Genomic DNA, 14,319 nt, shown 5'->3' with positions numbered 1-14,319 from the left:
TGTAAAAATGAATTTAGCCAGTGAAGGAAGCGATATGGACAATCAAATTATATTAGTAAATGCCTTGCATAGACTTTCTCTGCATGGTAAATGCACCCCTTTAAAGGTGCATTCATATGGGAGCTTTTGTAACTATGATTAATGGGTATTAATAAGTAAAGCGTACTTCCAGCACAAAAAATATTAACTTCACAGTCCGCTTAGATACTCTTACAAGAGAATGAGGCAAATAAATAGCATGGAGAACTTATTTTAAAGTAAAAATATTTTTTTAATTTGTTCTTTATTAGAAATGTTTATCCATTTTTGAGATACAGGAATTAAAAATCTAGGAATTTGCAGGCTGTCCCTCCTGAGTTCCGTCCGCTGATAGCTCATGCGAAACCTTGTCTTTGATCCTGAACTTATAAACATTGATTATACCAAAATTCTTATCAAATTGATAAGAATATAGTTTAAGGTGCATTTAGATGCTGCGAGGAGAAGGCAATTGTCTGAAAGAAGCTTTCCTTCCCAACAATCAGCTGCTTGTTAAGAGGAGGTGAAGCACTGCATTTACATGTAGTGATCACCTCCGCGGTACGAGGGCAAGCGATTGTTCCTGGACAGCAGAGTGCTGTTCAAACAACGGGAACGATGATTGAGGTGTCCACACCTCAGATAATTTCACCTAATGACCGAGTGTTTCGCTCATTCGCTGATCTGCAGAACCTGGTCCGAACATACAGCCATGTAAATCCAGCTTCAAATGAGCATTTATGAGGTCAAGAGATCAGAGATAAGGCTTCATAAGAGCCATCAGCTGATGGGACTGAGAAGTGATACTCTACTAATAGATTTTTAACTCCTGTAACTCAAACGGCTAAACATTGCTAAAAATGACCAATTTAAAAAAAAAAAAAAAAGAGTAAAATGCAATCATAAAAAAATTGCCCCAAAGGGGTCCATAGCCTTTAACTCTAGAATGCAAACTTGAATTTATACACTGAGGTGCATATCCTAAGAGGTCTTTTTGGGGGATCACTGGAGATATGCTTTAGTTATAACTATCATTCCCAAATCAAAGCTTTCTTTTGGTTAGAAGAAAAATGGAAATCCCATTGTCAGGTTTTGAAATGTTATTATACCTAATCATAATAACATTTGCTCACACACATTTCTGTTTCCTTGGCCTTTGTGGTTCAGTATTGTAAATGTTTTATATGCTAAACAGCTTGGTTTAAAATGTAAAAAAAAATTTAAGTTCTGTTACAAATTTTACATGCAATGATTTTATGTTTTCCCCTCTGGTTACAGGTTAGTCAGTGCATTTAAGCTTCCGATGGCACACAAACTATCAACCCACTGGAACCTGCCTGCAGAAATATCAAAAATATTTGGACCAGTACAATAAATATATAATATAAAACCAAAAGCAACAGGGGAAAAATGCCCACCGGACCTCAACTTGTGCTACATGAGATTTCTGTATGCCAGTACAGTATTACACACAGTACCCGTATTTGTCACAAAATGCATAACGGCTACACTACTTCAATAGACCAATAAAACATAACAGAAGTTATATAAAAATATCTCTTATAAATTGAGAAAAGAAACAGGACATCTCAGACAGATTGAAATGATACTATAGCTACTTAACCATTTTAATATTTGTTATAAGTAGCCTTGTGACATAAGTGAAAGTGAACACGCATTTCTTACTGTTACTGATTCTTCTCTGGTCGTACATGCACAAAAAGCACTAGTTTATACCAAACTACTATTGGGAAACCCTTTTAGCAGGTTTACGACTTGAATTACATAACTTTACACCAGAACACCTGGACTTCATTGATGAAAGCTGTCTAAAAGAGAAACTGTCTTTATTACCAAGCGTAACCAATGTTGTGATTGGTTACTGGGGGCAACAAAGACCTATGCTGTTTTACAGAGTTTTGATAAATCTACCCCATGGAGTTATTTTTTTTTTGCACCCATCAGCACAGGCTGGACTTTACGCAATGTTACAGGGCATCTGCCATTAGGACAGACAACCTACTCTAATAGAAGTGAGTTAGAAAGACTTTTATGGCAGTGTAATGCTCTGACAGGGCTCAAATGTCTGCTCCCCTACACCCAGACTTGTTTGAAGTAGGAAGTACTTTGAACCAATTTTACAAGATAGTTTGTGATCCTAGTAATTGCTTCTGACTGAGAGACATAGAAATTTTGAGCCTCTGTTTAGCAATTTAAGGGGCTGTTTGGTGGGTAAAAATAGACCTATGTACTTTTTTGGTCCACTTTTAGATGTCTTAATGTAAAGGGGTTGAATTAGTGAAGGATCTATTTAATGCCACTTGAAAGATTTGCATACGGTGTGCCACTAGCACTTCTAGACCTAACCCCAAAAAAGCACAATTTTTCTGTAGCATGGTCTACATAAAGTAGTTCTATTTCAGCCTTAAAATGTAAATTTAAAAGTTTACATTCTTAGCTAATGTTTCATGTGTCAGTTGAAGAAGATGCAATAGTTTTATTGCATTGGTAAGCATTTAGTGCGATGTGCCTTCATGCAAATATGCAAGCAGTCATGCACTATGTATACCGTCACAAGACGTGCAGAAGATCACCAGGTGTATTATACAGCAAAGATCTGAGGTTAATGCTGTGTATTTTTCCATGTCATTCTTCTCTTCATCCTAATCTCAGAAATAAACTCATTCTGGTCCTTCAAAAAGAAACTAATATATTATTATCCTGATGAATCACTTTCAGTGATGATAAACCTATGGGCAGCTGGAATGTGTACCAATTTCCGGTTGTAACCAGGCCGGCACCCAAATATGGTCGTAAAGTGTACAGTCTTCAATATGCACTTTATGACCAATCTGACTTTTACTTGATAGGGTATGGGATTCTCAAAATTAAATAAATATATATGTTGTAACCATTTTGCAATCAATAAGAAATCAGGACTGATCACTGCTACTATAGTATGATTAGTGAACACCATGGATTTAGGCAACATCTACAGGAGCATCTCAATACGTTAGAATACCGAAAAGTTAATTTATTTCAGTAATTCAATTCAAAGAGTGAAACATTCATATATTAATAGAAATTTGAGTGGAAGGAAAAAGGGTGGTAGGAAAGGGTGCACAAGCAACAGGGATAACTGCAGTCTTGAAGGGATTGTCAAGAAAAGACCATTCAAGAATTAGGGGGAGATTGACAAGGGGCTGACTGCGAATGTAGTCTCAAGAGCCACCACACACAGATGTATCCTGGACATGGGCTACAACTGTAGAGAGGCACAGAATCCAAGTTGCTTGAGGTCCAGTGTGAAGTTTCCACAGTCAGTGATGGTTTGGGGAGCCATGTCATCTGCTGGTGTTGGTCCGCTGTGTTATATCAAGTACAATGTCAGCGCAGCCGTCTACTAGGAAATTTTAGAGCACTTCATGCTTCCCTCTGATGATAAGCTGATTTCATTTTCCAACAGGACTTGGCACTTCCCACACTGCCAAAAGTACCAATACCTGGTTTAATAACCACAGTATCACTGTGTTTGAATGGCCAGCAAACTTGCCTGACCTAAACCTCATAGAGAATCTATGTGGTATTGTCAAGAGGAAGATGAGAGACACCAGACCCAACAATCCAGGTGAGCTGAAGGCCGCTATCAAGGCAACTTGGGCTTCAATAACATCTCAGCAGTGCTACAGGCTGATCGTCTCCATGCCATGCCACATTGATACAGTAATTCATGCAAAAGGACCAAGTATTAAGTGCACATACTGTTCATACTTTTTAGTAGGCCAACATTTCTGTATTCAAACTTTTTTTAATTGGTCTTATATAATATTCTAATGTAGTGAGATACTAACTTTTGGGTTTTCATTAGCTGTAAGCCATAATCATCAACATTTAGAGAAATAAATGTTTAAAATAGATCACTGTCTGTAATGAATCTATAGAATAGAGTTTCACTTTTTAAATTGAATTACTGAAATAAATTATTCTAATTTATTTAGATGCACTAGTAAATGTTAATAAAAAGGCTTTTACCCAAAAAAGGCAATTTTCCACTGGAGAATTTCCTATCAAAGTATTTTGTATTTTTCATGTAGGCATTATTTAGTTGCCTTTTGTCTTGCTCCATAAAATGTGATCACCAAGAAATTAGTTGTGTAGATGTCATGGTAGTCACCTGCAGTGATTCTATTAGGTAAAAGATTTACAAATAAAGTAGAATTTTAGTTCATCCAGCTTCCCATTTTCTTCATAAATAACTGCCCGGGTGTCATTTTAAAGGGTTCACTCACTAGGTTGAAGTAAGTCCAATATGAAAGCATTCAATAGTGTCTTCTGTATTTCCCCCTAGGCAAACACACAAAGGCAGGAGATCTAAATACCTAAAACTAACATTTTTAAGGATATTGAAATGCTCCACTGTGTAGATGCATATGTTTAGCCCAGAGGAATTGTGGGCCCCATCAATTATTATAATAGAGAGGCTGTAACACTTCTAAGAGCACCAGATACCTTCAGAACCCGTTGGCCTTTCTTGGCTTTATTCAGGAGAGGCAATGTTAGGCCATAAGTAATGGCCTAGAAGCACCACTCCAGAATGAGGCCAACAGGAGTGAATGGGGCACTGGCACTCTTAGCAGTGATGTATCCTCTTTGAGTTAGAGATAAATAAGGATCTAGGCACCCAGACCCTCACTATGAAGTCATAGAGATCACTGTGCCCAAATGTACACACACTTTAAGGGTACATCCACATGGGGTATATTCAATGCAGATTTTCCACCATGGAAATGTGGGCAAAAAATCTGCAGTATTTTCAAGTAGCAGCAAAGTGTAAGAGATTTCTATAAATCTCATCCACATGCAGCATAGAAAAAAAAATCCAGAACCCACATAGAAAATGATATTAGTTGTGGATTTTAAATCTGCAGCATGACAATTTATGTTGCAGGTTTCCATTGCGGACTTAGTTCTTTGCAATGCCTTAAGGAAAATCAACACCAAAATCTGCATGTAACTCATGCCGTTCTTCGACTGCTCTTTACACCCATGTGGATGTACCCTTAAGAAGCTGATTATAAGCTCAGGTCTGTTCATCACTACGTCTTGTCAATTCTCCCAACATAATAACATTTTCAATCTATAAAACAATAAGTCATGAAGACATTCAAGGAGGATTACATTAGTGGGCTGGCCCAATATAATGAATCATTGATTCTTTTCATTTGGAGGCCAAATGTGATTAAGCTTCCCTCTGGTGTGGAGAATGCACAGGTTGTCACTTTAATTTGAAAACTGTGTTAATTGGCGATGTAAAGATGTTGCTGATTGACTTGAATAACCAAGAGCAATGAACATATTGATGGATGCTCTCCCTGGGAAAATATTCCAATACTGCTATGTCCCTCCTTCATCAAGAGCCCCATAACAGCAGAAAAATAGAGACTGCAAGGTGATACACACGATAATATCCAACAAGTATATTGCAAGTGTTTTGCAAAATGAACTATTTCATGGCAATTGGCACTATTTACGTGGCGATCAATAACTGTACTTTTGTACTCAACATTGGGACAATATTAATAACATTTTTGGCAAGTTAACACATTAAATATCAGTCTTCACACTTGCAATTGTGGTTGTTAAATCTTGCCTGATGTTTTTTTTTTTTTCTTTATTTTATATATTTTTTTAAATAAGAAATGCAAAAACAATCTTATGCACAGCAAAATCTGCAGTGGTTTATAGCACAAAAAATAAAAAATATTCTCTTAATTTAAACCAACAATGATCTCTGAACAGAAAGCATTTACTTCAGTTGCATAACAATTCCAGTTTGGGTGAGTTTTCTAACACAGTAGCCATGTTGTAATTCTCACCTTGGTATCACTGGAGCAGCTAACGACAAAGTTGCAATTCTGCAACATAATGTAAGTCTGTACAAGTCCTCCAAAGAGTACACTGTGAAGGAAGTACTATACCTGTGTCCCAGAATAATGGGTTTGCTCTATGTACCTTGGTTCTATTCAGACGTCCTAGCTAACATATGTACACATATAGGCTTTCTTAAAGCTCACAGTACTTCATTTCCATCTTTGACCCATAATCCTTTCCTGAACAAACTGTACTCTGCTTTTAAATGTCTCAGAAACACATCTACAATAATGGATTAAAGGATCAAGAATGTCAGGATATGCAATACACTGGCTCTTCAGAAGGGCTTTCATTATTACACTGTGCCGCTGAGTCATTATATGTTTTGTTACAAAAGGTAGTTCCTGAACTATTTTACTAAGCAATTCTTCATGCCATGCAAAATTAATAGTTTATGGATGTCTTTGAGGCTTTTCCTTTTGAGTTCATAGGCTTTACCAACCTTAGTGCTTTTTAAAAAAAAAGTCCTTATTGCTCTTGCAACTAGTCACATGCTGGTCTCGCGTGTCTGACAATAACCTGTTTCACCAGTGTCTGAGGGGATTTCTGGGGCAAATAAATGATTTTCCACTTTGCTTTCCTCCTGATTACTGTCCTGTTTAATGTCCTCTCCTGCCAAGTAAATGTCCTGAGTACAATTTTGATTGATTGTTTTCTGCAAGGAGAGTACATCAGTTTCTGCTGTGGCATTGTTGCCATCATTCTTTTCCTCAATGCAGTTAGTTTTGATGTCCTCCTGAGTATCATTCTCTGAACCACATACCTGCATGAAGTCATCGTCTTCCGTATCTATTTCTGTAAAGCTGCTTCTCTTCTTGGAAGAGAGTGAAACAAGCTTTGGATTTCGAGAAGGTGATGTTGTAGAATGTGAAAATACACCTGGCCTCTCAGTTTCTGTCTGAGTTGGTTGCGCTGAGGGTGAATAGTCTTGCAGAAAAAGTGTGCTTAGCTGAAGATGAGTGTATAGGGGGTGTTCTATTGTCTTAGCTGGCAATGAGCTAGTGATATTTGCTGGATTTTGGAGAGAACTGCCCTGTTTGAAATTAACTTTCAAAGATCTAGACCTAAGTGGATTATTCAGTTTTGTGGAACTCTGGCTATCTTCTCGCTCAGTACCCATTTGTTCCTGTAGAAGTATCTTTGGGGTTCCACATTCATTCCTAGCAGATGGGTCTGATAATTTATATTCAAAAGTGACATCTTTGGGAGCAAAACCTGGGTATTTTGTACGTGGTTGGAACTGAGACATTTTAACCTCTCTGCCACCTTCTTGAGGAACAGTGTATGAAGGGAACCTCATTTCAAGGTTACTTCCTGGAAATGGTGTAAGAGGAGATCTTTCAGCTTCAGTAAAGTCTGTTGCACAACTGGCAAAGCTGTCAATGCTTGAGACACTTCTCATGTCAGTTATTATATCTTTTGGAGCAACTGATAACTGGTTTCTCCTCGCTGAAACATCTTCCATTTCTATTTCCTCTTCATATGCAGGTGGAATGATTGACTGCTCATGATAGGCAGAGTTAACACTAGGATGTGATTGTGCTTTTGTGATCTCGTTGTACAGCTCCTCTAGTTTCTGTGCACTGAGATGTTGTGGGCTGGAAGAAGAATTGTTTAATAGTTCTTGGGAGTCATGTTGACTGACCTCCTGATATTTATTGTCGAATGATTTATTTGAACTTGTCTCAGACATTGTCCTCCTCGTCCATTTCCATCGGCTAGGAGACAAATGATTATCATTAGTGTTCTCTACTTTATTAGATTCGTCGGCAGACTTATCTACAACAATATCGATGAGCTCCATGCTGCGAGCAAATGCATCTTTCAGATTCATAGACACAATGCTACCATTTCTCTTCGCTCTTTCAAGTGCTTCTCTCCTCTTTATTGCTTTCTCTTGCCTTTTCTGCTCTTTGTAAAATTCGGAGAAATTGTTTACAATGATTGGAATAGGCAATGCAATCACTAATACACCAGCAATGCAACAAAGACCTCCAACTATTTTGCCAAGTAATGTCTTAGGATAAATGTCTCCATACCCAACTGTGGTCATAGTTATGGTTGCCCACCAAAATGAGGCAGGTATACTTGTGAATTTAGTAGCATCTTCATCTTTCTCCGCAAAAAACACCAAGCTAGAAAATATCATTATTCCCATAGCTAAAAATAATATCAGTAGTCCTAGTTCATTGTAACTTCTCCTGAGTGTAAATCCTAGTGATTGGAGACCTGTTGAATGTCTGGCAAGCTTAAGGATACGTAAAATCCTCATGATTCTGAAAATTTGAACCACTCGACGGACATTTTGAAACTGAAGAACACTCTTGTTGGATTCTGTAAGGAAAATTGTCACATAATATGGCAAAATGGCTAATAAATCAATTATGTTCAGTGGGCCTTTAAAAAACTTCCACTTGTTGGGTGAAGAAAGAAATCTTAGTAGATATTCCATTGTAAACCAAGCAATGCAGACGGCTTCCACATGTGCCAACTGAGGGTTGTCATTTGGCTGCCCAAATTCATCCGGTTCTTGCAGATCAGGTAGTGTGTTCAGAGATAATGCAATGGTCGAAAGCACAATAAACAGAATTGATATAATCGCCAAAATCTGAAAGACAAGATTAAAAGAAATGATTTAATATTGGTGATCACAAAATATAAATCCTTAATATAGAAAATAACTTGAAATACAGTCAACTAGAGCTAAAACGATAAAAAAAAATCCTCGATGCAGTTTCCATGGGGAAATGGGGACAACTGTGATTTGGCAATGGCATGTATAAAGTTATTGACGGGGGGAAGAGGGGTTAATGGGGGCACCTATGATTTGGTAATGGCATGTATAAAGTTATTGGCGTGGGGGAGGGGTTAATGGTGGCACAAGTGATTTGGCAATGGCATGTATAAAGTTATTGGCGGGGGGGGGGGGGGAGAGGGGTTAATGGGGGCATATATGATTTGGCAATGGCATGTATAAAGTTATTGGCTGGCTGGCGGATGGGGAGAGGGTTTAATGGGGACACCTGTGATTTGGCAATGGCATATATAAAGTTAGCCATCTTCTAACAAGAAAATGACATCTTAAAGATGACATGTCTGTTTTAGTAACGACTTGCATTCCCCATTTAATAACAATTCTGAAGCATCAATTCTTATGACTCTATTATTTCTACTAGAAGTTATGAATGAATTTTCAGCCGCTTGTAGTAAAGGTACAGATGGGTGTTACCAGTTGAGGGTGTGTTCCTGTACAGTCTGACACCATCAGCACTGCTTGGATAGAGTCAGACACACCCACTACTGGTAACACCCAGCAGTACCTTTACTGCAGACTTCAGGCAATGTATTTGTAAACTTCTAGCAGGAATAATACAGGAATGTCACAAAATAGAGTCATAAGAATAGATGCTCCAGAACTTTTATTACATGAGAAATGCAAGTAGTTTCTAAAACTGACATGTCAGGAAAGGTGACAGACCCTCTTTAAATTACAATTTTTAAACATGCCATTACAGTTTGTTGATCACATGGATGACCCATTGATTTCCCTGCAGCCGCTAGACCCCATAATCAAATCATCATCATTTTCAATATGGGAAATCGCTGGCCAAACCAGATATCCAGCTATTACTTCATTATATTAGCAGCAGCATCCTGAAAAGTAGCATAATATACGCAACTCAAAGTGCAGAGGCTGGTAACAGAAATGGATCTTTAATTATGCTGGCATGCACCTGCTAAATAAAAAAAAAAGAGCAGCAGTATTATATTTTCTGTGAAGTATACTGTAATATGCCGACAAGGTGAGTTCATATTTCCAGGAATAACTGCTGCAGATTTTCTGTGGATTTACGACTGGAAAATTCACAGCGTCTTACAGTAGCAGCAAAGCGGACGAGAGCTAAACTGATATCATCCAATGTGCATTAGAAATTGATCTTCGGTGAGGATTTAAACTCTGCAGCATGCTGTAGATTTCCACTACGGATTTTACCCCTTGCAATGCATATTGTGGAATCTACTGCAAAATCCGCCCTGGCTGGCCATACCCTAACTGTTTATAAAGAGTTTGTATTGGATAGAGATGAGTGAAGTATTCAAAAATTTGATTCAGCTGCTTTGCCGAATTAAATGTTTTTTTTTTTCTTGGTGACAAATGACTTCGTCACAAAGAGCATTTCTTTGTAAGTAGTAGGCGCAATGACAGTGATTGCGCCGCTCCCTGTCATCGTCCTCCTTAGATGCCGAGTTCAAAGCTGATTGCGGTATCTGACAGTTATAACAGCGTAAAAACAGTGTAAAATAAAATAAATAAAAAACAAGAAAATTCTTACCTGATCCATTTGCTCGCGACAGGCCGGCTGCCACCATCTTGATTGAATATCTAGCGCAAAAGTCTTGCATGGCCTGCATCACTTTGCCTGGCGTGGTGACGTCATACGTCACCGTGCACGGGATTTTGTGCGAGATCTTCAATCAAGATGGTGACAGCCAGCCCAGCGTGAGCAAATAGATGAGTGTTTTTTGTACAATTTCGGGGAAAATCTATTCAATACCACAATGCTCAAATTTTCCCTGAGATTTTGATCGAATTTCACTTCGATTCGCTCAACACTAGTATACTAGTATTGGATTTTCAGTTTCAAACCCTAGAATACATTGTCACTTTTTTGACTGGCGGTAGTCAGACCCCTAAAATACCTACTGATGTAAATGGAGCTGAACTGTGGTACCAGGCACAGCCACGCTCATTTGTATGTCATTTGTGACTCGGTCCTTTGTTCTGCTGATCATTATGGATCCTGGGTCTTAAATTCCAACCAATCATACATTGATAGCCTATCACAAGGTTAGACCATAAATTGAAATTCTCCGATAACCCTTTACAGACAAAGGTGCTGCTAATCTTGGTAAAATCGCATGTATCGCCATTCATTTACTTACGTGGCTTTTTATATTTGGTATTGCCAGTACTCAAGGCCACACCGGTACCTGAACACACGAACCCAGTCACAAGGAATACTTTCTTACACTTTACTGAAGATATGTTGTTGCTACACCTTTAATTTCTAGAATTGAAAATACTACAGTAATAAAGACTCCATGAACTGATATCCGTAAATTGCTGCCATTTTTCCTTCCACTGCTGTGTCAGTGCACTTGATTTTGTAAAACTCAGCAATAGTCAGACTGACGGTTTTATAATAACAATACAAAGAAATGAACACGCAGTATCCTAAAACAGTAACCAATCAAGCTTATATGCAGTCTGCAGAAACACAGACCTCATGTACGGAGATTAATTGCATTATTTACATGTATTATTGTAGTCTTACGCCTGCTGCGGAAACTTAAAACTCAGCAGTAGAAAAGTGCTAAAATATAAATGGCAGATCAATAGCGTCTACTGGATTTGTAAAGTTTAATAACAGCAGTATGCACACAAGTATGACTAAGCATTGTGAAAATATAATTAAATACAGCAGATTCCTTGGTGTTAAGTACAGAATGTTTGGAAGAGGGAAAAATAGAAACTTCACAGTTGTATCCTGCCTTCTATGCCAAAGCTTTGAACGTGAAAGCGCTTTAAAAATAAATACTGTCCTGTGTCATTAGAATCTTAATTAAATGTAAAGCCCATCTACACTAGTGAATATAGTAAAATATATGGTAAAATAAAGAAACTGCAATGTTGATCCAGAAGAAGGGGAAAAAGACAAACTTCTTTAAAGGCTATGGACACCTTTGTGCACATAAAATTAATTTGCGTTTTGCTCAGTGATGTCATCTCCTGTGAGAATCTGTGGGCGGTCCTGTGGATTTCACATACACCAGCACAAGCTCTGCTGTCCCGCCCCCACATCCTGTTACACAGCACAGTTCTGCTGCCCCTCCCCCAAATCCTGTTACACAGCACAGCTAGCAGCCACTTACATATAGGCTGCTGGAACTACCAAGTAACTTGGTAGTAAGATTTCATTCCAATCCACAACATGGGGAGTCTTATAGGATGCTATAGCCTGTAATCAACAGATCTAATTCTCACTTTCCATTCTGTAGAAAGTTCATTATTTGTAGACACAATAGATATTTCTGCTGATAGTGCAGCGATCTACAGTCAGAACCATGGCATTATAAGCAGGATATAGATCTCATTGCTGAAAACTCTCACTACATGGTCTCTCTTCTGAATACAGTATTGTGTGCAGTCCGCACAGTGAGCGGTCACTTGTCCCACACAGATTAGTACAGTGTGATGACACACAATGCTATGTACACATATAAGTACAAGGGGCGAAGGGGGGGGGGGGATTTATCTAAACTAGTGCAAAGGAAAACTGGCTTTGTTGCCTATAGCAACCGATCAGATTCCTCCTTTCATTTTCCAATGAAGCTGTGAAAAATGAAAGGTGGAAACTGATTGGTTACTATGGGTAACTAAGCCAGTTCTACTTTACACCAGTTTTATAAATGACATATATATATATATATATATATATATATATATATATATATATACACAGTACAGACCAAAAGTTTGGACACACCTTCTCATTCAAAGAGTTTTCTTTATTTTCATGACTATGAAAATTGTAGATTCACACTGAAGGCATTAAAACTATGAATTAACACATGTGGAATTATATACATAACAAAAAAGTGTGAAACAACTGAAAATATGTCATTCTAGGTTCTTCAAAGTAGCCACCTTTTGCTTTGATTACTGCTTTGCACACTCTTGGCATTCTCTTGATGAGCTTCAAGAGGTAGTCACCTGAAATGGTTTTCACTTCACAGGTGTGCCCTGTCAGGTTTAATAAGTTGGATTTCTTCCCTTATAAATGGGGTTGGGACCATCAGTTGCGTTGTGGAGAAGTCAGCTGGATACACAGCTGATAGTCCTACTGAATAGACTGTTAGAATTTGTATTATGGCAAGAAAAAAAGCAGCTAAGTAAAGAAAAACGAGTGGCCATCATTACTTTAAGAAATGAAGGTCAGTCAGTCCGAAAAATTGGGAAAACGTTGAAAGTGTCCCCAAGTGCAGTCACAAAAACCATCAAGCGCTACAAAGAAACTGGCTCACATGCGGACCGCCCCAGGAAAGGAAGACGACCAAGAGTCACCTCTGCTGCAGAGGATAAGTTCATCCGAGTCACCAGCCTTAGAAATCGCAGGTTAACAGCAGCTTAGATTAGAGACCAGGTCAATGCCACACAGAGTTCTAGCAGCAGACACATCTCTAGAACAACTATTAAGAGGAGACTGTGTGAATCAGGCCTTCATGGTAGACTATCTGCTAGGAAACCACTACTAAGGACAGGCAACAAGCAGAAGAGACTTGTTTGGGCTAAAGAACACAAGGAATGGACATTAGACCAGTGGAAATCTGTGCTTTGGTCTGATGAGTCCAAATTTGAGATCTTTGGTTCCAACCACCGTGTCTTTGTGCGATGCAGAAAAGGTGAACGGATGGACTCTACATGCCTGGTTCCCACCGCGAAGCATGGAGGGGGAGGTGTGATGGTGTAGGGGTGCTTTGCTGGTGACACTGTTGGGGATTTATTCAAAATTGAAGGCATACTGAACCAGCATGGCTACCAGAGCATCTTGCAGCGGCATGCTATTCCATTCGGTTTTCGTTTAGTTGGACCATCATTTATTTTTCAACAGGACAATAACCCAAACACACCTCCAGGCTGTGTAAGGGCTATTTGACCATGAAGGAGAGTGATGGGGTGCTGTGCCAGATGACCTGGCCTCCAGTGTCACCGGACCTGAACCCAATCGAGATGGTTTGGGGTGAGCTGGACCGCAGAGTGAAGGCAAAAGGGCCAACAAGTGCTAAGCATCTCTGGGAACTCCTTCAAGACTGTTGGAAGACCATTTCAGGTGACTACCTCTTGAAGCTCATCAAGAGAATGCCAAGAGTGTGCAAAGCAGTAATCAAAGCAAAAGGTGGCTACTTTGAAGAACCTAGAAAATGACATTTTCAGTTGTTTCACACTTTTTTGTTATGTATATAATTCCACATGTGTTAATTCATAGTTTTGAAGCCTTCAGTGTGAATCTACAATTTGCCTAATCATGAAAATAAAGAAAACTCTTTGAATGAGAAGGTGTGTCCAAACTTTTGGTCTGTATTGTAGGAGAGTACCTGGGGTGGTAATAGACGGCAGGTACGTGCCACCGGGGGTCCTGGCACCGGTGGATTAAGAACCAGAAAAGTGCATATTGCAGCGGTTATGCTGTTAACACAGCGGATCCGGGCCGGCTCTTATTGGGAGCAGGCAGATATGCGGGCGGGTGCCTGTCTCCCCACGGTCCAGGCCAGGTTTTGCAGGGAAGGGTTAAAAACCTGACCAGCAAC

The 14,319-nt window shown here is 39.0% G+C and overlaps 1 protein-coding gene across 1 annotated transcript in view; it reads right to left on the bottom strand.

Moving 5' to 3' along the window:
• Nucleotides 1-6,267: 6,267 nt before the first annotated feature.
• KCNB2 (potassium voltage-gated channel subfamily B member 2) overlaps nt 6,268-14,319 on the bottom strand; it is a 352,283-nt gene continuing 344,231 nt past the window's right edge. Inside the window, exon 3 of the mRNA XM_044294622.1 lies at nt 6,268-8,557. Within this exon, the coding sequence (XP_044150557.1) occupies nt 6,437-8,557 (2,121 nt within the window). The 3' untranslated portion in view covers nt 6,268-6,436. The remainder of the gene's footprint in view (nt 8,558-14,319) is intronic.

This window comes from Bufo gargarizans, chromosome 5 (assembly GCF_014858855.1).
Source record: "Bufo gargarizans isolate SCDJY-AF-19 chromosome 5, ASM1485885v1, whole genome shotgun sequence".
In the NCBI taxonomy this organism is placed as follows: domain Eukaryota; kingdom Metazoa; phylum Chordata; class Amphibia; order Anura; family Bufonidae; genus Bufo; species Bufo gargarizans.
This window is presented reverse-complemented; position numbering and strand designations above follow the sequence as displayed.